Here is a 24089-nt window from a genome sequence, read left to right as displayed (position 1 = left end):
GATACAGGGATCCAGACCAAAAAGATCCTAGTTACTCTATCTATACACTAGGGGCGCATGAGGAAATATCCCTCTCCACTGGAGCCCTGCAGAGTAGAAGGATGCAAATTGTAGTCCTTTAGCCCTATATTGCTTTTTTTCCAACCAAGCCTAGAAATCATTCACATAAATAAGTCTTTATTGAAAAAAGTACATAATTCAGTATAAATATAATAAATAATCCTCCCCAAACTGCTGCCCTGAGGATAAATAATCTCAAGTTTTCCCTTTCTAGTTAATAAATACTCAACTTTGTCCTAGGTCAGTATCATAAATTAGTCAGTGTTGGTAATTTTTCAACATTTGCAAGTTCCATTAGAATTAATGGACTAATTCACTTGTTGGCTCACAGGTTCCTGGGCTGATTCATTTTTGCACTGCTGAGCCATGGAGATCTGGGTGCCATGCTTAAGCTTTTGGCTTTAGGGGCTCAGGGTTGCTGCTCCATGGGCAAAGACCCTGGCAGCTACAGCCACAAAGGCCTGAAGGCTGCGGAGGATCTTGAAGCGGAGAAGGAGGCGTTGCCATGGCTGGTTAGGACTGGGGTTTGGAGTTTGCTCAGTCTCCCAGTGTTGACCGTCAGGCTGAAAGGACATAGGACACAATCAGAGAGACTCTAGAACCTTTACCCTCAAGTTCCTGTCTCTGATACCTGCAAGCCCCCATTCTTCAGGCCCCTTGTTCATACCTGTAAGAGTTGCCTAAGGCCCAGGAGGGAGGCGTGAAGCTGGCCCACTGGGCTATCAGGGAGTAGAGAGGGCTCCCCTGTGAAAATGTCTGAACCCAGCAGCTTCTCATAAAAAACCAGGCCCTGGTGGATCCTTTGTAAGCAGAACTGGGGGAAAAGAAAGCAGTGAGAGCTAACCAATACCCTCCTATTCCATTACCAAAGACCCACCCGGTTCTTTGCCATTCTTAGACACTGCCATGGTCTGAATGTTGGTGTCCTCACAAAATCCATATGTTGAATCCTAACCCTCCAATGTGATTGTATCAGGAGGTAGGGCCTTCACAAGGTGATGATGTCATGAGGGTGGAGCCTTCAGGAACTTCTAAAAGAGACCCATGAACTCCCAAGGCCCTTCTGCCATATAAAGGTAACAATGAGAAGTCTGCAACCTGGAAGAGGACCCTCACCTGACCATACTGACACCCTGATATCCAACTTCCAGACTCCAGAACAGTGAGAACTAAATTTTTGATGTTTATAAGTCACCCAATCTATGGTATTTGTTACAACAAGCCGAATGGACAAGGACAGATACAACTTTTACTAATTCTCCATGGTACCCAACAATGTCCCAGTCCCTCTTCCTTGTAGTCCAGCCTCATCTTACTACCTGACTGTTGTCTCTGAGTCCTTGGGGATCACAGCCATCCCCACACTGGATGTGGGGGACGTCATCTGTAGTCTCGTCATCTCCCTGTTCTCTTGGTAGGTCCTGGAATGGAGGAAGGGGTGGGAAGAGTGAAGAGATAAGAGAAGCACTTTCAAACTCCACCAGTACCCCAGGCCCATGACTCTCCTAGGAACCCCACTCCCTGTCCTCTTTAAGGTCCACTCTTTGAGGACCTTCAACCCTCCAGCTTCTATCCAAAGCCAGAGTCTTCCTCTGCAGCCTTGGAGACCTTGGACAGGCTCCCGTTTGGTGCCAGAGCCTGCTACTTACCACATGTCCCGTTGGAGGATGTGCACTCCAGGCCAGCGTGCAGAGCTTCTGTGAGAGCTGCTGGCCCAGAGCCCAGGCAGGGCTACTGCCCTCAGGCACAGCCCGGGTCTGAGCAGTCCAGGGCATCGGTGGCAGCAGGAGCAGCAGCAGCAGCAGCAGCATAGCCCTGCTGCTCCCCAGCATCTTGTCGCCTGCTTCTCAAATCTGGCTGGCTCTGTGCCTCACACCAGTCCCTGTGGAATCTCTGCCCACTTCCCTTTGCTCTGAGCCTGATGCTCTGCGTTCTTTGTTGCTTCCTTCTGTTGTTCACTGAGTTTCTGAGCTGCTTCCTGCTGTTTTTCTCCCCTTGTCTGAGTCTCTTTTTAAGGTCCTTGCATTGTAAGGCCCGCCCTTTATACTAGCAGGTGACTCACAGCAGGTGGGATTCCCCTCCCTGCATCATCCCCCTCTGTGGAGAGCCCAGGTATGCAGCCTCAGTTCCAAGGGAAATGAGACGTGTGGTTGCTGTGGCTGGAGGCCTGGGATGGGGCATATGTGTAATGCTCTTCATGAATCGAAATGGCTGTAGAGGGGGTGGGGGTGGGAGGAATGAATATTTAAATGAATCTAGTCTCAAGTTTCTTCCTGTTCAATCTTTCCCTCACTTTTTGGCCTCTCAAAGCTTAATTCCCACCACACCCCCCACCTAACTTCCTTACCTTTTCCTGCCTATGGAAAAGCCAAAATGCAACCATTCATTTTATTTCCCAATAGGATAGCGAGATTCCATTCAGTTTGGAATGAAGTTTGGTTCCCCTCTGGGGCCCTCTATCTAAGAACAAGGGGGCTTCTTTTTTCTCCCTTGGCAACAATTATTTTCACTGGGAAAGAATGGATGCGAAGGCACTTTGTGAACTAGGAAGCCATATAATGCCGTATAAAGTATTACTGCTCCCATTTCAGGCCTCACTGTGGAGGCTAGAAGGGTTCTTGGAGGGAGAGATTTGCTGCTAAGAATCATCTAATTCCTCAACCTTAGTGGCCCAACGTTTCATAGGATCTGTGGGGTTCAGGTGGTGGTTCTTTTGGGATACAAGTTTAAGCAAGGACTACAAGTCAAATTTAGATATTCCAGCACCCAGTCCCTACCCCACAGCTAGGAAGTCCAGGAATTCTGGGGAGTTGAAGGTGCACTGTGTCAATGACCCTGACCAGTCCTTCAGCCTGTTGCATCCATGGGTAAAATCCGCTGACACTGATTTCATCACTCTCCCTGATGCAACATTCAGTGAGACAGCTGAGACTGTGAGGTTGGGCGTGGGAGTGGGGGGTGGTCCAAATCTGGGACTGCCCCAACCCCAGTGGAGGGTCCCAGAACAATTTGGACGTCAGAATGAGGACATGGCTGACCACACAGATGGTCCTTAAAGCCTTACCAAGAGGTTGACTCTTCTTCTCTGAGAAACTTACCCTTGATAGAGGCCTCCCTTCCCTAAGAACTATTCAAAACTTCCCAGTGAAACTTTTGATTCAAATATTATGACTCTGTGGTAAATCTACCTTTGGATAAAATGTTTCCAGCATCGGATAGGTTATCTCAGTCTGAGTGGGAAATGGTTTGCCTCTCTCTACATATGGTGTACACAAATGGAAGAAGGAAGGAGGGGAGCTCACCTCACTTGTGTTTAATGTCTGTTGTGCTTTTCCATCTCTGGCCTCATTCTGGGGGCCTAAAGAATAGGAGATGAAAGGTAAAAGAAGAAGGAAGTGGAGTGTTGGGGGATGGGATGAGAGAGACAAGGGTGAGTTGGAGGCACGGGGCTCTGCTGCTTTGTTTCACTTCCTGGTGCTTCGAGAGTTGGGTAGGAAGCAAGGTTGGTGGGGTGATTGTGGGACTGTTCTGTGGCAGGAACTACTTCCAGGACTAGATCTGACCTGGAACTGCAGTGACCCCTTGACGTCAACAGGGCCTCAACCGTTATGCAAATCACATTCACAAGACACTCCTAAGCAGGCCTTTCCAGTTGGATGCCCAGACTCCAAATCCAGTTGAAATTCCCTTACATAGTTAATAATGATGGCTAACATATATCCAACTCTCACTTTATGCCAAGTACTTGGTCTAAGCACTTTTTATGTATTAACCCATTTAATTCTCACAACAACCCAGTGAGTTGGTTGTGAGTTGTTATTATCCCTATACTACAGATGAGGAAACAGAGCTAAGTAATTTACCCAAGATCACAGAACTGAATGGCCAGAATTCCAGGACAGAAAATCTGGCTTCAGATCCTGCTTTCTCTCTCTCTTTCTCTCTGTTATTTTATTTTTTAAATGTTTATTTTTTAGAGGGGGGAGAGGGGCAGAGAGAGAGGGAGACACAGAAGCTGAAGCAGACCCCAGGCTCAGAGCTGTCAGCACAGAGCCAAACACGGGGCTTGAACTTACCAACAGGGAGATCATGACCTGAGTGGAAGCCTGATGACACTTAACCAACTGAGCCACCCAGGCACCCCCAGATCCTGCTTTCTCAATCATTCCATTATATTGGACAGGACACAAACTATCTTTATAAAGTAGCTGATTTAGCCCAGGTATCTCAGGCCCAGTAATTCTCATAGGTCTGTGAAGTCTTTCTCAACCTCAATATGGAAATTTCTCAAAGTTTACAAACTGTCTAGTCTCTCAGCACCCATCTTTTCCCAGGATTTTAAATCTAGGGACCTGTGAAGTCAGATCAATTTGAGAGACCCACTGAGTTATGGTGTTTTTCTCTCCGTCTATGACTTCTGGTGGACTCCAGGACCCCTGTGAGTCCTGCAAGTCTAAATTCTGGAGTCCTTTTATTACAGTGTTATTCAGCAGGCTTTATTGAGACAGAAATGCTTCAACACTGTATCCTCCGTGAGAAATTCCTTCCATCAAAAAGGCCCTCTGTGGGGCGCCTGGGTGGCGCAGTCGGTTAAGCGTCCGACTTCAGCCAGGTCACTATCTCGCGGTCTGTGAGTTCGAGCCCCGCGTCGGGCTCTGGGCTGATGGCTCGGAGCCTGGAGCCTGTTTCCAATTCTGTGTCTCCCTCTCTCTCTGCCCCTCCCCTGTTCATGCTCTGTCTCTCTCTGTCCCAAAAATAAATAAACGTTGGAAAAAAAAAAAAAAGGCCCTCTGTGTGGCCGTTAGAAACTGAGTTAAATTGCCCTGGTGACATCTCGCAAACTGGCCCCATTCCAAAACAATTAGACCCCAAGAATCGCTAAAAATAACTGTTGACGCTAAATCTGTAAGAGTTTGGGGGTAAGCAAATGTCCCAATTTGCCGTGCTCATCCCCTTCTGAGGGATAACGTCGAGCTTCAAGAGCTAGGGGAATTTGATAGCTGAGGGGTCTCGCTCCACGGGACTATTACCGGAGCATCTGGGGAGTAGATAATCACAGATGGGAGTTTCAGATGGATGCCTACAGAATCGTAGAAGAGGCAGCTAGTTGGGCCGTGTTTGGAACGTGGCTCCCGCTTCCTTTTTTCTCTCCCATGCCTGGAAATGATAGGAAATGCCGGCGAGTTTCGGGGGCAACAGGGCGAGAGGTGGCGGAGTAGCTCACAAGAGCACCGCAGGTGGAGGGGGTGGACTGGAATAGGCTGGGAATACCCAGCAATCGATTCCCAGTGCTTTACCTTGGGCATCCCTTATTCTAGAACTTCTAAAGTTACAGGGAGCATTAAAGTTCGGTTTCCAAGCGACTTCTCCAGTTTTGTTCAAAGAAAGCTTAAAAGAGAAGGAGTTACGTTTCACGACACCAAATGCGGCCAGGATCTGACACCGTTTGTCCCCATTGGCGGCCCGTAACCTTATTTTTGCCCAATACCCGCGTCACGCGTCTTCTCGCGGAGCCGGCTGTACCTGGCTCCTTCTGATTGGCTTAGGTGAGCTCCAAACCCTTCCTGATTGGAAGCTCTGACTGGGAGCCCGCCGTCCTTTCCGCCGTAGTGTTTGGTTGAGCTTCAGGCGCGGGGGAGAATTGGGGAAACTGGAATTTCCCGCGGAGCTGACGGCGCTTGCTCTCCCCCTACTCGTTTTAATTCCACGCGCTCCAAAATATCCGCCATGGAGAAATCTTGGTAATGACCCAATCCCCATAAGCATCCCAAGAACACATCTGACCCCTGCCCTAAGCCCTACCCTCCCCTCCGCCGGGGGAGAATTCTGGGTAATTGATTTCTCTGGTTCCCCTAGAGAATTGTGGGTAACTAGCCATTTTCATCATGTCCCCCCATTCCCGCCCCAATTGTGGGTAGCTGGACATTATTATTTTTCCCTGGAGAATCCTGGGTAACATTGCAGGGGATTCTGGGAAACGACTTCTTATTCTCACCTCCCACTTCCCCTCCCCCCCCCCCATCCTTAATTTTGGGAAACAAGCATCTTAGCCCCTTTCCTTAACTCCTGTCCCACAGTCGCTGCTCTTTTCACTGATGGTTCTGGGGTGAACCAGGCAAGTGGGCAGGCCTGAAGGGAGATGAAAAGGAAGTCATGTTTTAGGTTAGATAGTGGGGTGGTGGGGAGTACAGAGGGCCTAGAGGAGAAAAGGGGACAACACTTCCGCCTCTACCCTACTGCGCATCCCCTTCCTGCCTGCTTCATCTCCTGCCTGGCATTCTCACATCTCCCTGCCTCATTTCCCTTCTACACATATAATCTAGAACACACTAAATACAAGTACCTGGGCCTACCTATCACTGATTCAGCTACCTCTTTCCCTTTGCAGGCCAGGATGTCCATTCTAGGCCCACTGGTGCTATCCTGCTGAAGGCTGGGTCAGACATCTTAAAGGGCCGTTGCAAGGGAGGGTGTGACACGGGTCTAATCTGCCATCGTCGTCATGAACTTCGAGGGTCTGGACCCTGGACTGGCAGAGTATGCCCCGGCCATGCATTCTGCCCTGGACCCTGTCCTGGATGCCCACCTGAACCCAAGTCTGCTACAGAATGTGGAGCTGGATCCGGAGGGGGTGGCCTTGGAGGCTCTTCCTGTCCAGGAGTCAGTGCACATAATGGAAGGTGTCTACTCTGAATTGCACAGTGTGGTGGCTGAAGTGGGTGTGCCTGTCTCCGTCTCCCACTTTGACTTGCACGAGGAGATGCTGTGGGTGGGAAGCCATGGGGTAAGAACTGTACCCCTTTGTAAGGGCTGAAAGGAGATGTTGGAGGTATTTTATCTAGTTTTAGCCCAAGGGCAGCTGCTTTACTGGGAGCCAGAACTGAGTTGAGGTGGTGAGAGTTAGTTAGGTCTCTGTCAAATCAGTAGGAAGGGAGTGGAAGGAGCCATATGATCCAGGAAGAAGTTACATACGTGTTCTTTTTCAGAAGTCATCCCATTTCTACCACAATTTGCCCATTCTAAGCTTTGATTAACCTTGATAACTGTACCCATCAGTTAGTCTGTAGTGTCCAAATCCAATGTCTAATGCTCTTCTTCTGTTTCCATTTTTATAATTATAGAATGTTTAACACATGTTTCTGCATATCTTACATGGAATCATTCTGTCTTCCTTGGCTGATTTTAATCCCTCTGAGAGCAGTTATCAGTGTTAACTCTTTTTTATTTTTATTTTAGAGCGCATAATCAGGTGAGAGGGGCAGAGGGAGAGAGATCTTAAGCAGTCTCCATGCTCAGCACAGAGCCCGACATGGGCTTGATCCCACAACCCTGGGATCATGACCTGAGCCAAAATCAAGAGTCAGATGCTCAACTGATTGAGCCATTCAAGCACCCCAATATTAATGTTTTTTAATGTGTATCTATATCGCCAGTATGCTAGAGAGCTCAAAGATTTTGTAAGAAATAACATTCTTGGTTTACTAATTTTCCTTCCATAGGGCATGAATTGTGCTTTTTTCACTAGAAAGAATGTACTTTCTTGATAATACATTCATTTCAGTAGGTAGGGTCTACTGCTATGGTAGGCCCAGGGAATAAAACTGAATAAAACATAATTCTTGCCCTCAAGGAATTCACAGAACAATGAGAAAAAAAAAAAAAAAAAAAAATATATATATATATATATAAAAACAGATAACTTCATGGTACTTTAGAAGAAACTAAACTGTTTTACTTATTAATTATGAATTTAAGATACAAACTAATTATGAGTTTAAGATATAAACTACTAAGTGCCAGTGTAAAAATATTTACTGGGTGCAGAAGGGTTAGAGGCCCTCCAGAAGGAAGTGACACCTGAAGTGAGTTCTTGAGAGGTGAGTAGGAGTCAGGTGAAGAAGAGGGGAAAATGCTGTCTTGGCAAAAGCAACAGGATAAAGATTTCCAAGATACCATACAGTGTGATTACAGATTACAGGAACTACAAGCAATTAGGGTTTACTGCTCTGGAAGATAAGTCTGAAAAGTTAGACATTACTTCATTCAACTAGTGTTTTTTGAGCACCTGTTAGGTGCCACACCTTGGTCTATGGTCTAGATTGGGAATAAGCATTTAAAAAGGCAACAAAAATACATTTATAATATATTAGGTGTTTAGTATCCTTAAGGAAAATAAAGTGGAGTAAGGGGGTTAAGGTAATGAAGGGTGGGAGGTGTTGCTGTTTTAGATAATTGGTCAGGGAAAGTCTCTCTGATAATGTCACATTTGAGTAGAGACTTGGATACAGACCAGGATGTCCATTCTAAGTCGTCTAGAAGGGAGAGAGGAAGCCATGCAGATATCTGGGGGGAGAACATTCTAGAAAACCTCATATGCTATGTTAAAAGAGCTTGGACTTGATCTTTCACACCACTGACAGTTTTTATCCAGAATGATAAGGTTAGGTTTGCATCTTAGAATGCTGAAGTAGCAGTATAGAGTTTCATTTAAGGGGGAACATGGCAGGACTCAGTGGGATCGGCTTAGATTGTAGGTTATTGTAGCAGTTCACATAGAATATGAAAGCCTGAATGAAGCACTGTAGACATGTAGAACAGATTTGGGAAATACTTAGGAAGTAAACAAGACAAGTTACTACCAGTGACTTAGTCCTTTGGATAGGTCATGGTTCCATAAAGAATACAGTTAGAAGAAGAATTGAAACTAGGTAAAATGACAAATTTAATTTAGAATGTAATGAGTTTGGGTTTTCGTGGAATATCTAAAGAGAGATGTTTAGTAGATATTTGGATATGTAAGTGTGAAGCTTGAGGCAGTGGTCTGGGCTAGAAGAGGGAGTTAGGATCCATCAGAAGACTGATGGTTAAAACCTTGAGAGTGGGTGAGATTACCTAAAATGACTAGTGAGAAAATAGTGGACTTGGAATAGCCATGGTTCAAGAGTGGTCTGAAGGGAAGCACATAAAGAGGAGGTATGAGGTAAGAGTCAGAAGCGAAACCAGTAGTGAATGATGTCATAGGAGCCAAGGGGGGAATGAGTTTTACATTCTCTCTATTCCAGCCTGTGACCCACAGTGCACATTTCCCAGATGGTGGCTGGTAGAGATTAAGACTTGAATATGGAACATAAGAAAACCAGCTGGCCAGTGGAGGATCGGACTCACATCCCTGACCCGAAACTGTTCTAACCAACTGAACCATTATCTATTCAGCAAGGTCATTGTGAGGGCAAAATGAGGTAGAGTTTACAAAAGTACTTTGTGAAGCATTAAACATAAGATAGTATTTATTATCAATGTCTTTGTCACTTAGATTGGTCCCTAGCCGTATGCCTTAGTTGCTGTTAGCCAGAAAGGCCAAGCAAGAATGGAGAAAAGTTGAGCAATGTCTCCAGTCCCTGACCTGTATCTGGGGTGGCCCTGCCCCTCCACTCAGGGTGTGTCTCATCTTTTTTGTCCCCCACAGGGCCATGCCACTTCATTTTTTGGCCCCGCCTTGGAGCGTTACTCATCCTTTCAGGTCAACGGCAGTGATGACATTCGACAGATCCAGAGCCTAGAAAATGGTATCCTATTTCTCACCAAGAACAACCTCAAGTATATGGCCCGTGGGGGCCTCATTATATTTGATTACCTGTAAGTGGCTTCTCAGCTCTGGACTGGGAAAGAGAGTCCCTCCTAAAATGGGAAGTCTAAAGGATTGGAAACTTTTGAGACCTTGGTCCCTTAGCCTTTCCTTTCCCCTACAGGCTGGATGAGAGTGAGGATATGCACAGTCTCCTACTGACTGACAACAGCACTCTGCTTGTTGGTGGGCTGCAGAACCACATATTGGAAATTGACCTTAATACTGTCCAGGAGACTCAGAAGGTATAAGACTGGGGAAAGAAAGACCCAGGCAGGACCTGAGGTTTTTGGGGGGTCAGGGATATGCCCAGACTGGGAACATGACTAAGATGTATGTGCAGTCTTTCTGTTCCTTTGGTCTGTGGGAAGAATTATTCTCACTGGTTTTTCTGCTTTGTCCCCCAGTATGCAGTCGAGACGCCTGGAGTCACCATTATGAGACAGACAAATCGCTTCTTCTTCTGTGGCCACACATCTGGCAAGGTGGCTCGGTTCCATGTTTCCTCCTACCACATGGCCCTGTTTCATCAGACATGTGCTTGAGCTCTTTCTGTCCCTCAATTCTGGGGCTGTAGTTGGAGGCACAGGAGGAGTGATCCGAGTTCCTACTCAGCCACGTTATACTAGATTGTCTTTCAGGCTGATGCCTTCTATTGTAACTAGATACCTTTGAGGCAAGAGAGTAAACAAGAGTTCTCTTTGGAGTCCCTTCCAGCTCTTGGCCTCTCTTTTTGCCTGTTCTGTGCTTTAATTGCCCATATCCTAGAGTCTTAGTTCTTTTGGCAGGGGCCTCACAGGATTAGGTAGGTGGTGGGTACTTTTCCTGATAACAGTGTTGGCAGATAACTGAGTTATCTCTTCTTCAGGTTTCCCTGCGAGACCTCCGTTCTTTTAAGGTGGAGCATGAGTTTGATGCTTTCTCAGGAAGTCTGTCAGATTTTGATGTGCATGGCAACCTGCTGGCCGCCTGTGGCTTCTCCAGCCGCCTCACTGGCCTGGCCTGTGACCGTTTCCTCAAGGTGTATGATCTGCGCATGATGCGTGCCATCACACCACTTCAAGTACATGTGGATCCTGCCTTCTTGCGCTTCATCCCTACATATACTTCTCGACTTGCTATCATCTCCCAGTCAGGTAGGAAGGACTGTAGGAAGGGGTAGGAGGGGTTGATGACCAAAGGAGAAGTAGACACTAGGAGTATACTCCTAGGAACCTCTTTGTTGGAGGAAATAGTAAACTTCCAGTGGGCTATCAGGGTCTCACTTAGGTTTGGTCAGAGATTAGTGCTTTTATTTTCTCCCTGAGTGTGAAGAACACAGAAAAAGATAAAGGTGGAGCAGGCAGAATAACTTTACTGGGTAACAAAACTGCCTGTGGCTTATGGGAAGGCATCAGATGGTATTATTTGTATCTCTAGGCATGAATTTAGACCCAGTCTTTCCCTGATACGAGGGAAAAGGAGTGTCATAATGCTTCCTCCTCTCTTCTAGGGCAGTGCCAGTTTTGTGAGCCCACAGGCCTGGCCAACCCAGCAGACATCTTTCATGTGAATCCTGTGGGGCCTCTGCTAATGACATTTGACGTATCAGCCAGCAAGCAGGCCCTGGCCTTTGGGGATTCTGAGGGCTGTGTACACCTCTGGACTGATTCCCCTGAGCCTTCCTTCAACCCTTACTCCCGTGAGACGGAGTTTGCTTTGCCCTGTCTCGTGGACTCACTGCCTCCTCTGGACTGGAGCCAGGACCTGCTGCCTCTTTCCCTCATCCCTGTCCCGCTCACCACTGACACGCTTCTCTCTGACTGGCCTGCTGCCAACTCCGCTCCAGCTCCCAGGTTGTACCTCACATCTGGGTCAAAAGGAGGGAGGGGGGAAAGGGCCAAGATACTAGGATTCTCTGTAAGCCCTGTAGTAGTCTCCTTTCCTGATTTTTGTGTGCCTTCAGTACTTTCTTTTCTGGCTCCTTGGGGGTTGGGTATTAGATAGGCAGACACCACAAACTTCAAGCCCTAGAACTGTACTACATTATAGGCGAGCACCCCCTGTGGATGCAGAGATTCTACGCACCATGAAGAAGGTGGGCTTCATTGGCTATGCACCCAACCCCCGCACCAGGCTGCGCAATCAGGTATGTTCAGAGGTGAGAGGGTCAGCCCCCAGCCCAGCCCTCTGGGATTTCTCCTGTCTTGTTTCTTTACTAGTTCTCAGCATTTTTTGCTTTTAGTTAGTCAGTAAAGGATTTTTGAGGTCTAATGAATGAAAGGTACCATGGTAGGTGTTAGGGAGAATTCAGAGTAGAAGATAGAGTCTTTGCTATTAAGAAGTTTAGTATTTGGTTAGTGAAGATAAGACCTGTCTGTAACAAATTATTTGTTCTATTGTTAAATGCTAAAGGAATGTTATAAGCATTCACTGCCAGGGCTGTTTGGAGGGGAAATGTTACTCTGGGCCAGAGTGGTCAGGGAAGACATACTGAAAAAGGTGGATATTGAGCTGGTTAAAAATAGGTACATAGAAAGTAACATGGAAGCATATTCAAGATGAGAGATCAGTGTTAGCAAAGGTCTCAAGAAGCATAACTGCCAAAGGTGTGTCTGACCGGGACTGTGATTGGACCAGTGTGGCTGGAGTGGTGGTGAGTACTGGGAAATAGTAAGACATTGAGGTTGGAAAGGGCCCGGTTGTGAAGCCTTAATACCAGTGTTTAGGGAGAGAAGTGACACACTGAAATAGGCATTTTGGGAGAGTTTGTTTGGTAGCGGGATGCCGAACAGAGTGTGTGTGGAGCCACGCGTGGAAGCCATCACAGTTGTTGAGCTGTGGTGTGGTAGGGTGATGGCAGTGGGAATAAAAAGGACGCGGCAGATGCTGAAACTTCAAGAAAGTAGAAGGTTCAGTGTTGGGATAAAGGTGGGGGGAAACCAAAGATAATTAAGACATCCAACAAAATTACCTCTTTTTAAAAATTCTAGATTCCTTATCGACTCAAGGAGTCAGACAGTGAATTTGACAGCTTCAGCCAGGTCACTGAGTCACCGATAGGGCGGGAAGAGGAGCTACATCTCCACATGGTCTCTAAGAAATACCGCAAGGTGCTGGGGGTTACCAAGGAAGGAGTCCTGTGGGATGTGGGGAAAGGTTCCCTGGGAAAAGGGGGTCATACTAGAAAGGATCTAAGGACTCAGTTGAGAAGTCTTCATCTACCACCTGGACTCAGGAGGGAGGTTTTGGGGAAGGTTATGACCACTGCAAAGGATTTAGGGGACTCTGAGGATACGTTCATTTTGCTCAGACTATTTCTGCCTCAGGTAACCATCAAATACTCCAAGCTAGGGCTGGAGGACTTTGACTTCAAACACTACAATAAGACCCTGTTTGCTGGATTAGAGCCCCACATCCCCAATGCCTACTGTAACTGCATGATCCAGGTAAGGATATTCCTGCAACCTGAACGTGGCTACTGCCTTTCTTCTCTGTGGCCCCATACTCCCTGCTCTTTTTCCAGGTCTCTCCAACCAAGCCCACTTTGCCATGGCCTCCGCTACCATTCTTTCTTGCTTCACAGCCTTCACGTCTCTTCTGTGCGCTCCATTCTTCAGTAGACTCCTGATTTGTATTCTTTATCGGCTCTCTTAACCATCCCATCTCTCTTCTCCGTACTAGTTGCCTGTATCAGTTCTCCTGCTCTTCCCCCCCCACCCCCCCCAGGTGCTCTATTTTCTGGAGCCCGTTCGCTGTCTTATCCAGAACCATCTTTGCCAGAAGGAGTTCTGTCTGGCATGTGAGCTGGGTTTCCTCTTCCACATGTTGGATCTTTCTCGAGGTGACCCTTGTCAGGTCAGTGTCTGGAGACGTGGGACAATAAAAGGGGAAGGGAGGTAGACAGTAGGCAGGGACACTGCTGTGCAAATGGCCACAAAAGAGAAAATTGCCCCATTCTACCAACACACTTCCTGGATTCCAGGGCAGTAATTTTCTTCGGGCATTCCGCACCATTCCTGAGGCCTCGGCCCTTGGTCTGATCCTGGCTGACTCAGATGAGGCTTCAGGCAAAGGCAATCTGGCCAGGCTTATTCAGAGGTGGAATCGCTTCATTCTCACTCAACTGCATCAGGATATGCAGGAGCTAGAAGTACCCCAGGCTTATCGAGGTGCTGGAGGCAGGTATGAAATCGGAACATGAATATTTAAAGCCACCATGACAGTCCCCTCTGTGACTTAGAAGGTGTCCTAACTGTCTCCATGTGCATGTATTGCCTTCCCTGCCCTTAGCAGCTTTTGTTCATCGGGGGACTCTGTCATTGGGCAGCTGTTCAGCTGTGAGATGGAGAATTGCAGCCTCTGCCGCTGCGGCAGTGAGACCGTGCGAGCCTCTTCCACCCTGCTCTTCACGCTCTCCTACCCCGAGGGTAGCAACAGTGGTATACCCTGCAGCTGGGTTGGGAAGGCTCCCTCACGTGTCCCATAACATCAAGGAGAGGGTGTTGGGAGGCTAATAATGGGTAGAAGGGAGAACCTAGAGTGAAGCATCCAGTTTCCCCTCAGATAAAACCGGGAAGAACTGTGACTTTGCTCAGGTGCTGAAGCGAAGCATCTGCCTGGAGCAGAATACACAGGCCTGGTGCGACAACTGCGAGAAGTACCAGCCCACGGTAAGTCCTCCCATGTTGGGGACTTGGTGTGGTTTCATCTGGGACTAGCTATGTCAGCACCACCATCCACGGATCTATAGGGAGTGGGAGGAACCTCAGTTTGAAAATGCAGGTCCAGGTTTTACTGTTCCCATCCAGGTTTCTTTCCCATAGGCTCATTGCCATTCCTTGTTTGTTTTTTCCTCTCAGATTCAGACCCGCAACATCCGCCATCTGCCAGATATTCTTGTTATCAACTGTGAGGTGAACAGCTTGAAAGAAGCTGATTTCTGGAGAATGCAGGCTGAGGTAAGGACCAGGTCTGGAAGCAGGGTTTTAGGTGTACTTCTTAATTCTCTCCCTTCTCTGCTCAATATATGATTAATGTTCCTGGGCAATCAGATATTTTTTCCTTTGTGTTCAGGTTGCCTTCAAGATGGCAATAAAAAAGCATGGTGGGGAAATCTCTAAGAATAAAGAGTTTGCTTTGGCTGATTGGTAGGTACTGTCTGGGGGGTTAGTCAAAGGATTGAGCTACCCACTGGCTCCTCTGGTCACTGGCTAGATCTCAGAATGAATTTCTAATTCTCTTATCCTGATAGGAAGGAACTAGGGAGTCCAGAGGGCGTGCTGATGTGTTCCTCCATTGAGGAGTTGAAGAATGTCTGGCTTCCTTTCTCCATTCGCATGAAGATGACCAAGAATAAAGGGCTGGATGTTTGCAATTGGACTGATGGGGATGAGATACAGGTTGTTGAACAACTGGGAAGAGAAGGGGGAATAAGGGAGAGAAGGTTGGGGCAGAAGCAGGGCAAGGGGAAGATGGAACTTAGTATAGGGAAAAGGAAGGGAATAAAGCCAAGTTATTTACCAGTTGTGGGCTTTTCCAGAGTGACTCAGTTCAGTATTGAGTCATAGATGGGCTAGGATGGAGATAACCCACCCTGGTCCCCCATCCCCGTCCCCCAAACTCCCTATCCTCTATCCCCATTCCCCTTCCTTCCCCATCCTTAAACTTAGCTTAGCAGCCTGGGTACCCCCCTCACAGTGGGGCCCAGCCAGGGCAGAGGAGGAGCATGGTGTCTTTGTGTATGACCTGATGGCTACTGTGGTACACATCCTGGACTCACGCACAGGGGGCAGCCTGGTGGCTCACATCAAAGTCGGAGAGACCTACCACCAGCGCAAGGAGGTGAGTGAGATACTACAAGGCAGGGACACCCCTGGTGGTAGCCACAATGGAGTCCCAGGTCTGTCCTTATCTTGACTCTGAGTCAGAGTGGTCCAGCTATCACTTTATCATCTTTTTCTGTATTTCCACAGGGTGTTACCCACCAGCAGTGGTATCTCTTCAATGACTTTCTTATTGAACCTATTGATAAGGTTAGTTGTAATACATTCCATTCCCCCTTTCATCTCCCCTTTTCCTAGAATTCTCATCCTCAGTGCTCCAGAATGCCAGGCAGATTCAGGAGGGAGGGATGGGTCCTCAAGAATAAAAAGTGTTAGCAGAACTAAAAATAGCACCTGAGTTCTGTCTTTTGTCTGGCTTGGGAAAAAGGAAAAGGGGGCATCTATATATAGACCATGAAGTGCGTTTTCTTTTATAGCATGAAGCTGTGCAGTTTGACATGAATTGGAAAGTGCCTGCTATCCTTTATTACGTCAAAAGGAATCTTAACTCCAAATACAACCTGAACAGTAAGTGGTACAGAGTAGACAGAAGGGTGTGGCAGTTTAGATTGGTCTTTTGGAAGAGATCTTGTTAAGATTAGGATAGGTAGCCAGTGTCATTATTTCCAGGGGTGATACTAAAGAGATTCCTGATTCATCAGGCTCTAAATTTAGAACCTGGAGATCCTGAGAGTGTAGAGGGGAAGAGGTGATGGGGGAATCTGATCAAAAGGGCTAAGGTTTTGATTTTGAGTCTAATCATTCTTCCCAAGTGAAACTTTCTTCTTTTGCAGATGGACTTCTTATTAGGTCCCTTTTTGGTGCCTTTAAACCCATAGTTTCCCTGTAACTTTGTTTTTCTGGATTTTCTAAGCTAAAGTCCAAAAAAGTCAAAGTCTTATTCTTTCCTCTCTGCTTTTTTGTTTCTCTTAGCATATTTCTTTTTTTTTTTTTTTTTTTTCAACATTTATTTATTTTTGGGACAGAGAGAGACAGAGCATGAACGGGGGAGGGGCAGAGAGAGAGGGAGACACAGAATCAGAAACAGGCTCCAGGCTCTGAGCCATCAGCCCAGAGCCCGACGCGGGGCTCAAACTCACGGACCGCGAGATCGTGACCTGGCTGAAGTCGGACGCTTAACCGACTGCGCCACCCAGGCGCCCCATCTCTTAGCATATTTCTTAGTAGTTTTCTGATTTGACCTATTCCATCTGTCTGTTCAGCAGACACAATCTTCTTATTCACATGCTTTGATTATTGAGAGATCACAGTGTAGACCCAGTCTCTGGTCAGCCATCCTGGGTTTCCCTCCCCTGGTTACTTCCTTGTCACTAGCCATCTGTCTTCTGGATTTTCCCTTCCAGTCAAGAACCCTATTGAGGCAAGTGTCCTGCTGGCTGAAGCCTCGCTAGCACGGAAGCAGCGGAAAACACATACTACCTTTATTCCACTGATGCTGAATGAGATGCCGCAGGTTGGGGACCTGGTGGGCCTGGATGCTGAGTTTGTCACTCTTAATGAGGTAACCAAGACCAAAAGGGCGTGGTGTTGGCACAGAACTCTGGAGATATTAGGTATCACAAGCTATTCTCTGATTTCCTTATCAACTCTTCTCCTGTAGGAGGAAGCGGAGTTACGCAGTGATGGCACCAAGTCTACCATCAAACCAAGCCAGATGTCAGTAGCAAGGATTACTTGTGTTCGAGGCCAGGGACCCAATGAGGGTATCCCCTTCATTGATGACTACATCTCTACCCAGGAGCAGGTACTAAGATGTCTTGTACTAGGAGGTACAAGTGAGACAGACCTTGTGCATATGTAGAGTGCTCTAGAACCCAGGGAAGAGTAGCAGGGAGAGACTCTGCACCTCACTTCGTGAGCAACTTCTCCTTTTCTCTATGCCTAGGTGGTGGATTACTTGACTCAGTACTCGGGGATTAAGCCAGGAGACCTAGATGCCAAGATTTCCTCTAAGCACCTCACAACTCTCAAGTCTACCTACTTAAAGCTTCGTTTTCTTATAGACATTGGAGTCAAGTTTGTGGGTCATGGTCTGCAGAAGGACTTCCGGGTCATCAACCTCATGGTTCGGGCAGGGCTGTTTTTAAGAGTTTCCTTTGAATATGGGCCCTTTAGGGTATACATTGTGCTTTTGGAGAATGAGAAGTTATGGATCACCTACCTTCAGTCTCCCACTCTTTTATCTCTGCCAGGTGCCCAAGGACCAAGTCCTTGACACTGTCTATCTCTTTCATATGCCCCGAAAACGAATGATTTCCCTGCGGTTCCTTGCTTGGTACTTCCTAGGTGAGTTGGTGTACCTTGTAGGCCCTTATGGTGTTCATTAAGAGCAGGAAAAAGTGTTGGAATGAAGGGAGTAGGGAGGATCCTTAGTGGTGAGAGTTACGAATGGATTTAAGTAACTTCAGTATCCCGCTGCACTAGGAATGGTGTTTGGCTTTTTCCCTTACGGGTAGTCAAGTTTTTTTTTATTGGTTATTGGGAGTACGGGATGTGAGTATGGGACGTATTCTTACCTTCCTTTGCTAGGTTCCAAACTATTCCACCTCTAATTCCCTCAGACCTGAAGATTCAAGGGGAAACCCATGACAGTATTGAGGATGCCCGTACAGCCCTTCAGCTCTACCGAAAGTATCTGGAGCTAAGCAAAAATGGCACGGAGCCTGAATCCTTCCACAAAGTGCTCAAGGGTCTTTATGAGAAGGGCCGAAAGATGGACTGGAAGGTTCCTGAGCCTGAGGGTCAGACGAGTCCCAAGAGTAAGGCCTGGGATGGGACAAGGGAGAGTGGACAGGGTGGGTTTTGATTGCATATGTGAAGATTATACTCATGATAATGATTATGGTGATGTTAACAATTGTACCAACTCTACCTTACATTTGTAAAGCACTCAGTGGTTTACAAAGCATTTAATCCTCCCAACATTCAGTGAAATAGATTGTATTCTTGAAAGTCTGCACTGATCCTAACCTCCTCCTGCCTAATTCTAAAATGTTTGGGGCAGGTTTGCCCTCTTTTCCTTCATAAGAAGTATTCCAGGCACTTTTTCTCCACTCACCTTAAGAGTCAATGCTCTTGATTTTGTCTCTGACAGATGCAGCTGTCTTCTCCTCAGTGTTGGCGCTCTGACCTCATCCTCTCCCAGTGAACTACTCCTCTCCCCTCAGTGTTCTGTGCCCCAGAACTGGGAGATGGCTTCCCAAGTTGACTAGTCCTCGCCCGCTTCCAGAATTGGACCTGCTCAGGGTCTACAGATGGTGCTATTAATAGAACTGGAATGCAGCAGAGTTGCTGTAAAGGGAAGAGGTGCCAGATTCCTTTTTCATTCTTTGCAAAATAGCGGGCCAGGAACAGAGTCTAGAATTGACCCAAATGGAAAGAAATTGATATTCTCAATAAATATCCTGGGTAATTAATATCCAGGCAAAAAAACACTCCTGGAACCAGTACTCTCAGTTCCTAGTTGGCTAAGGACTGAAGTCCTGGTTAGTGATAGGATACAACAGTAGCTCAAGAGAGCTCAAGTCTCTGACTGCTTGAGAGATGCCTGGATGGACCAGGACATCGAATATTGGTGGCCCTAGCAAACCAGTGTTGCCAACACCATCATTGCCAAAAGGGCCTTTGGGTCCTAGATACAGCTTGACTGCTGTCTTCACTCCTGCTGACAGCTGAGAAGCATCTGTCTTCCATCCACTCTCCTGTCCCAAGTTTTGTTATTTTTTAAAGTTTTGTTTTAAAATGCATGTTTTATAAAATAAAAAAAAAAAAAAAAGTATTACTGGCTTGTCATCTATGTCACTAGAGACCTGCAAGTGTGGGATGCTCTGACTTAAGCTCTCCTCTCCTTTCTTTGTGTTGGCTTTCTATAACAACTGGAAAAAAACAAGCGTTCAAATTTCCACCTAGAAATGAAGGTGAAGCTCTGGAGTCCAAAGTTAAGGTTATTGGAGGAATATAGTTATGTCTTTGCTGGACAGTTATTTTTAGCTCTTTGCTATGGCTGCCTACTACCTTAAGACCAGATTCTTTTAAGATGCACAGTATGGTTTCCTCGGAAAAGGAAAGTTGGGGAAACTGACAAACTGCAGGTATTAGGTTATCTGAAGACTTGTAGCTACTAACAGGATCTGTGAAGTGCTGCGGTGCTTCCTGGGAGATGTAGTTTGCGGGGTATTGAAACCAGGGCTTCTCACAGGCTAGCAGGGTACCTTTCTTTTGGAAGGTCCTAGCCCACCTAGACTGGCACACCCACGTGCCTCTGACCGCGTCCTTATGCCAAACGGCTCTGTCCTTGCTTCAGGCCACTCCTATTCTTCGGCTGACCCCTGGTGGTCACGTGGAGCTGCTCGCCACGCAAGTCTGGGTCCTTCTGCGATCCACCGGGGTCCTCGCAGCCTGGAAGCCGCTCCGGAGCTGCCTGTTCGCGCGAGAGTTTGGAGGGGCGGGTTTGGGGTCGGTCTCCGGTGTAGGGCTCGCACGGCAGCGCTTCGGAGCCGTGCGTAGACGGCCGCTTAGAGTGCGGGGAGCTGGGTCAGGCAGTCGCTGGGTCACCCTTGCCTGGAAAGTGGCGGAGCGCTCTGGAGAAGCCTGGACAGCCTCGCTCCCCCGCAGCCAGGTGCTACGGTCGGGAGTAAAGTGAGAGTCCGGCCGTCTTCGAGCGCCTGGGCCACGGCGGCGGCCCTGGGAGCAGAGGTGGGACGGATGCGAGTGGCACTGAGGGTCTGGAATGGACTGGAGCGAAGGCAATGGCGGCGTCCTCAGAAAGGGGGCTGGTCCGCACGGGAAAGCTATAGGCTGGAGGTGGGGATGCAGTAATCGAAGGTGGTGGGTCCAAATAGGCCCCAGGTATAGAATGTTCTTCTGCCCACCACCTTTCTGCCTCCTGGCCTGAATCAGCTGCTTGCCTTGCCGGCAGCTTCTCTGTGCCTTCCGTCCTCACTTAATCGCCAACCTCCGTTCCGCAGCTGCCACATAGCCCTGTGAGCCCTAGGCAGCCAACGCTTAAGTACCAACATCTGGGGCCTCACCTGTCGACGTAGTGTCTGGGACTGAGCCCCAAGTCCCTCGCTCGCGCTCTCACTCACCGCGGGGAGGGGGGGGGGAGGGGGGGGGGAAGGTTGGGGGCGGAATCCGGGTCCTCAAGCGCTGGAACAGAGGAGCTCCTTTGTGTCCTGGCCATTTCCTGAAAAGTAGAGTCAGAGTCACACTGAGGCCTTTGTAGGGTGGGGTGGGGGTAATGTAGGATTCGGGGTGGGGGTAATGGAGCCGAATCCTCACACCTATGCTCTTATTCCACCCTTAACTCAGGTGGAGCAACCCCATTACTCTAAAGATGAAAGGCTGGGGTTGGCTGGCCCTGCTTCTGGGGGTCCTGCTGGGAACTGCCTGGGCTCGGAGGAGCCAGGATCTACATTGTGGAGGTAAGACCACAAAGAGAAATGAGAGGAAGGAGGGTGGGGAAGACAGAGCCTTGGGAGAGCATGAGATACAGGGTCTGGGAGAAGAATGAATGGAAATCCCTGGGTTGATTTCCTTTCTCCCCTTCTTCCTCCTTCCTCTCCCCTCACACCAGCTTGCAGGGCTCTGGTGGATGAACTAGAGTGGGAAATCGCCCAGGTGGATCCCAAGAAGACCATTCAGATGGGCTCTTTCCGAATCAATCCAGATGGCAGCCAGTCAGTGGTGGAGGTAACTGTTACTGTTCCCCCAAATAAAGTAGCTCACTCTGAATTTGAATGAGAACTCAACTGATTAAGAAGGACCTTGGTTTAATAGATATTGACCCAGAAAGGTATCTAAAATATTGGGCTATCACATTTGTAAGAGGCTGGAGGCTTATACCCTATGCGCTTCCTGGCTCCAAACCTTAATATTATTTCTGCTGTAGTTATTAGTAGACAGGAAACCCTGATCAGCCCCCTCCTCCACATCCGTAATTCATGTCACTCATGTTTTCACTATGGCATAATTATATACGTACAAAAGAGAAAAAGAAGGCCATATCCCTGTATTTAGGAAATTTATACTTTACTAGAAAACATAACATATACGCAAAGCTATATCTAGTGGAGAGTATACAAAGAAAAGTTAAGGTTATGATGTTTGTGAGATGCTTTATAATTATTATCCTCAAAGCCTACACTACCTCTCTTATGCTCCTATTGAGGACAGGTATTAATCTCATTTAATACAAATAAATAAAATCATTAGCTTACACCCATAAGAATTAAGGGAGTTCAAAGGAAAGGAACACATAGTTAACTAGGATTTATCAAAGAGGTCTCTGTTTATAATTTGGAGGTAATGACACCTGTTTTATTTCTTAGAAATGTGAAGTGAGGTAAAATAAGATCATATATTTGAAAGCACTTTGGAACCATACGAATAAACTGTACTGTTTTTAATTAGGGAGGGCTTTTTCGAATAAGTTAGTTGAACTAGATTTGGAAGGAAGAGTAAGGGTATAAATTACTAATGTACAGAGGTGGAAGAATATGAACCAAGGCTGAGGACATTTCTAGGTGCCTTATGCTCGCTCAGAGGCCCACCTCACAGAGCTGCTAGAGGAGGTATGTGACCGGATGAAGGAGTATGGGGAACAAATTGACCCTTCCACCCACCGCAAGAACTACGTACGTGTAGTGGGCCGGAATGGAGAATCCAATGAACTGGACCTACAGGGCATCCGAATTGATTCAGACATCAGTGGCACTCTCAAGTTTGCGGTGAGCTTTGGGAATGGGTAGCTGGTTTTTGAAAATTAGGGGAGTTATTGGACAGCCCAAGTGGAAAGCTATGTTAATGTCCTTCTCCTCTCTGGAGGTGGAGGCAAAAGGCCTCTTCTTGCTGCCCTCTCTCATTCATTTCTCCCTTGGGTTGACAGTGTGAGAGCATTGTGGAGGAATATGAGGATGAACTCATTGAATTCTTTTCCCGAGAGGCTGACAATGTTAAAGACAAACTTTGTAGTAAGCGAACAGGTAAACTACTCCCACTTTACTGCCTGTCCTGACAGCCCATTAGCACCTGGCACATTCCTTAGCACGTTCCTCTACTTCCTATCCCCCATCCTCTGATAATAGCTCAAGAATTAACTTCCATTACCTATGACTTAGAGACTTGGGTTGTTCCTCTCTATTCTCTTCCTGTCAGCTTTCAGAATTTGTGGCTCCCTCACCTGAGATCCTAGTAAAAGGATAGTGGGAATGTTTTGTCATCTAAAACGATATGCTCTAAAAAATGGTGGTTGGTGTGTGTGCCAGTTTGGTTTGGGGCATTTTCTTGATAGTGACATATATCAGTATGAGAGTGGCATTTTCCTTCAAACTTTTATGTGCTATTTGCAGATCTATGTGACCATGCCCTGCACATATCGCATGATGAGCTATGAACCACTGGAGCGGCCCAGACTGACAGGCTTGATGGATCACCCCCAGGAGGGGAAGAGGGTGGCAATGCCTTTTATATTATGTTTTTATTGAAATGAACTGAAAAATTGTGAAACCAAAAGTATGAACTGTGTTGTCTTTTCATATCCAGAATCAACCCTTACATTAAGCTTGAAGATAGGGGATTCCAGACAGGAAAGAAAAGGGAAGGAAGTGCTTTGGAAATGGTGTAGCATGAAGGTAGGAGGAGCCTGAGGCTTTCATTCTTTTGCCATCTGAGATTCCTGCTGGACTCAAAACTAGATAAGCATTTATTCGGTGCCTACTCAATACCATGTGTTTAGAGTCTAATTGTGGAGAGAAGAGGAACCTCTGTGAATAAGCAAGGGAACATAGGTAAGTGTGTGGTAGTATGGGATTCTAAAAATGACTTGTATTTATACTGATGAAACATAAAGTTTAAGACAGCTTGGTCTTGAAGGAAATCATGGATATGCATTATTCTTCCCTCCCTGCCCTTCCAGATGGAGGGATCAGCAATAGCAGAGAGGAAGTGGAAATAGATGGGGTCAACTCATCTGAAAAGTAAGGGCTTTATAAGATAGGGAGAGATGAGGTAAGGGATGTTATTTAATGAAGGCCCTTGCTTGCTGGTCTAAGCTTTTAGATTTGAACCTGTAGCACTAAAGTATACCTTTTTCATCTCCATCTGTCAGTCTGGACTGTAAGTCTGTCCCCACTTTCTATGTGTAGAGATTCTGTACTGGGGCATAGGGATGGAAACCTAAAGGACACCTTCTTTGAGGAGCTTCTTAAACACCTTGATCCAGAGGTATGTCTATCTCAGGGTTTGGAATGGAACACTTCTATCCCAGGAATACCTCAGGGAAAGAATAACTGAATAAACATTTTGAAGACTTTTTAAATTAAGCATTTTAGAATCTAAAGGGAACTTGGAGGTCATATAGTTGATCTCTGCCCATTTTACAGATGAAGAAACCGAGGCCTAGAGATACCACAGGTCCTGAAGGTCTGTATTTAGTGGCAAAATTGGATCAAGAGGCTAATGTTCCGTACTGTCAATATGATCTAATATAGCTGTAAAGTAGCTTCTGTTTTAAGTCTTTTTTTTTCTCTTAATACCCTGTACACACAAAGTGAATGTGTTCAACAAGGCTTTCATGTCAC

The 24089-nt window shown here is 46.9% G+C and overlaps 3 protein-coding genes across 10 annotated transcripts; 2 read left to right on the top strand and 1 right to left on the bottom strand.

Moving 5' to 3' along the window:
• Nucleotides 1-157: 157 nt before the first annotated feature.
• On the bottom strand, nucleotides 158-23852 carry IL23A (interleukin 23 subunit alpha). 2 transcript variants are annotated; one of them, XM_045464571.1, is made up of 4 exons: nucleotides 1710-3349; nucleotides 1380-1481; nucleotides 728-874; nucleotides 158-623 (listed from the first exon to the last, which is right to left on the bottom strand). In XM_045464571.1, the coding sequence occupies exons 1-4, from the start codon at nucleotides 1890-1892 to the stop codon at nucleotides 462-464; spliced, it is 594 nt and encodes a 197-aa protein (XP_045320527.1). In that variant the 5' UTR covers nucleotides 1893-3349; the 3' UTR covers nucleotides 158-461. The 2 variants fall into 2 exon arrangements, 1 of the variants encoding a protein (XP_045320527.1); XR_006709034.1 differs by lacking the exons at nucleotides 158-623; nucleotides 728-874; nucleotides 1710-3349 and adding exons at nucleotides 18569-20695; nucleotides 23697-23852 and having other exon boundaries at nucleotides 1370-1481.
• PAN2 (poly(A) specific ribonuclease subunit PAN2) lies at nucleotides 5645-19306 on the top strand. 6 transcript variants are annotated; one of them, XM_045464557.1, is made up of 26 exons: nucleotides 5646-5801; nucleotides 6449-6844; nucleotides 9527-9696; nucleotides 9810-9930; nucleotides 10093-10170; nucleotides 10554-10821; nucleotides 11178-11520; nucleotides 11717-11813; nucleotides 12658-12777; nucleotides 12994-13113; nucleotides 13394-13522; nucleotides 13650-13849; nucleotides 13961-14094; nucleotides 14231-14337; nucleotides 14527-14625; nucleotides 14741-14814; nucleotides 14919-15066; nucleotides 15365-15508; nucleotides 15640-15699; nucleotides 15927-16017; nucleotides 16854-17011; nucleotides 17111-17254; nucleotides 17396-17575; nucleotides 17703-17796; nucleotides 18072-18269; nucleotides 18605-19306. In XM_045464557.1, exons 2-26 carry the CDS (start codon nucleotides 6563-6565, stop codon nucleotides 18637-18639), a joined length of 3594 nt encoding a protein of 1197 aa, XP_045320513.1. In that variant the 5' UTR covers nucleotides 5646-5801; nucleotides 6449-6562; the 3' UTR covers nucleotides 18640-19306. The 6 variants fall into 6 exon arrangements, with proteins under 6 accessions (XP_045320514.1, XP_045320513.1, XP_045320510.1 ...); XM_045464554.1 differs by having other exon boundaries at nucleotides 13961-14106; XM_045464556.1 differs by having other exon boundaries at nucleotides 13958-14094.
• On the top strand, nucleotides 20093-23025 carry CNPY2 (canopy FGF signaling regulator 2). 2 transcript variants are annotated; one of them, XM_045464572.1, is made up of 6 exons: nucleotides 20093-20205; nucleotides 20821-20933; nucleotides 21086-21201; nucleotides 22035-22238; nucleotides 22397-22493; nucleotides 22860-23025. In XM_045464572.1, the coding sequence occupies exons 2-6, from the start codon at nucleotides 20846-20848 to the stop codon at nucleotides 22901-22903; spliced, it is 549 nt and encodes a 182-aa protein (XP_045320528.1). In that variant the 5' UTR covers nucleotides 20093-20205; nucleotides 20821-20845; the 3' UTR covers nucleotides 22904-23025. The 2 variants fall into 2 exon arrangements, with proteins under 2 accessions (XP_045320528.1, XP_045320529.1); XM_045464573.1 differs by lacking the exons at nucleotides 20093-20205; nucleotides 22035-22238 and adding an exon at nucleotides 20240-20358.
• Nucleotides 23853-24089: the final 237 nt, after the last annotated feature.

This window comes from Leopardus geoffroyi, chromosome B4 (genome assembly GCF_018350155.1).
Source record: "Leopardus geoffroyi isolate Oge1 chromosome B4, O.geoffroyi_Oge1_pat1.0, whole genome shotgun sequence".
Classification (NCBI taxonomy): Eukaryota; Metazoa; Chordata; class Mammalia; order Carnivora; family Felidae; genus Leopardus; species Leopardus geoffroyi.
The sequence above is the reverse complement of the archived record's forward strand: the minus strand, read 5'-3'. Positions and strand labels throughout refer to the sequence as shown.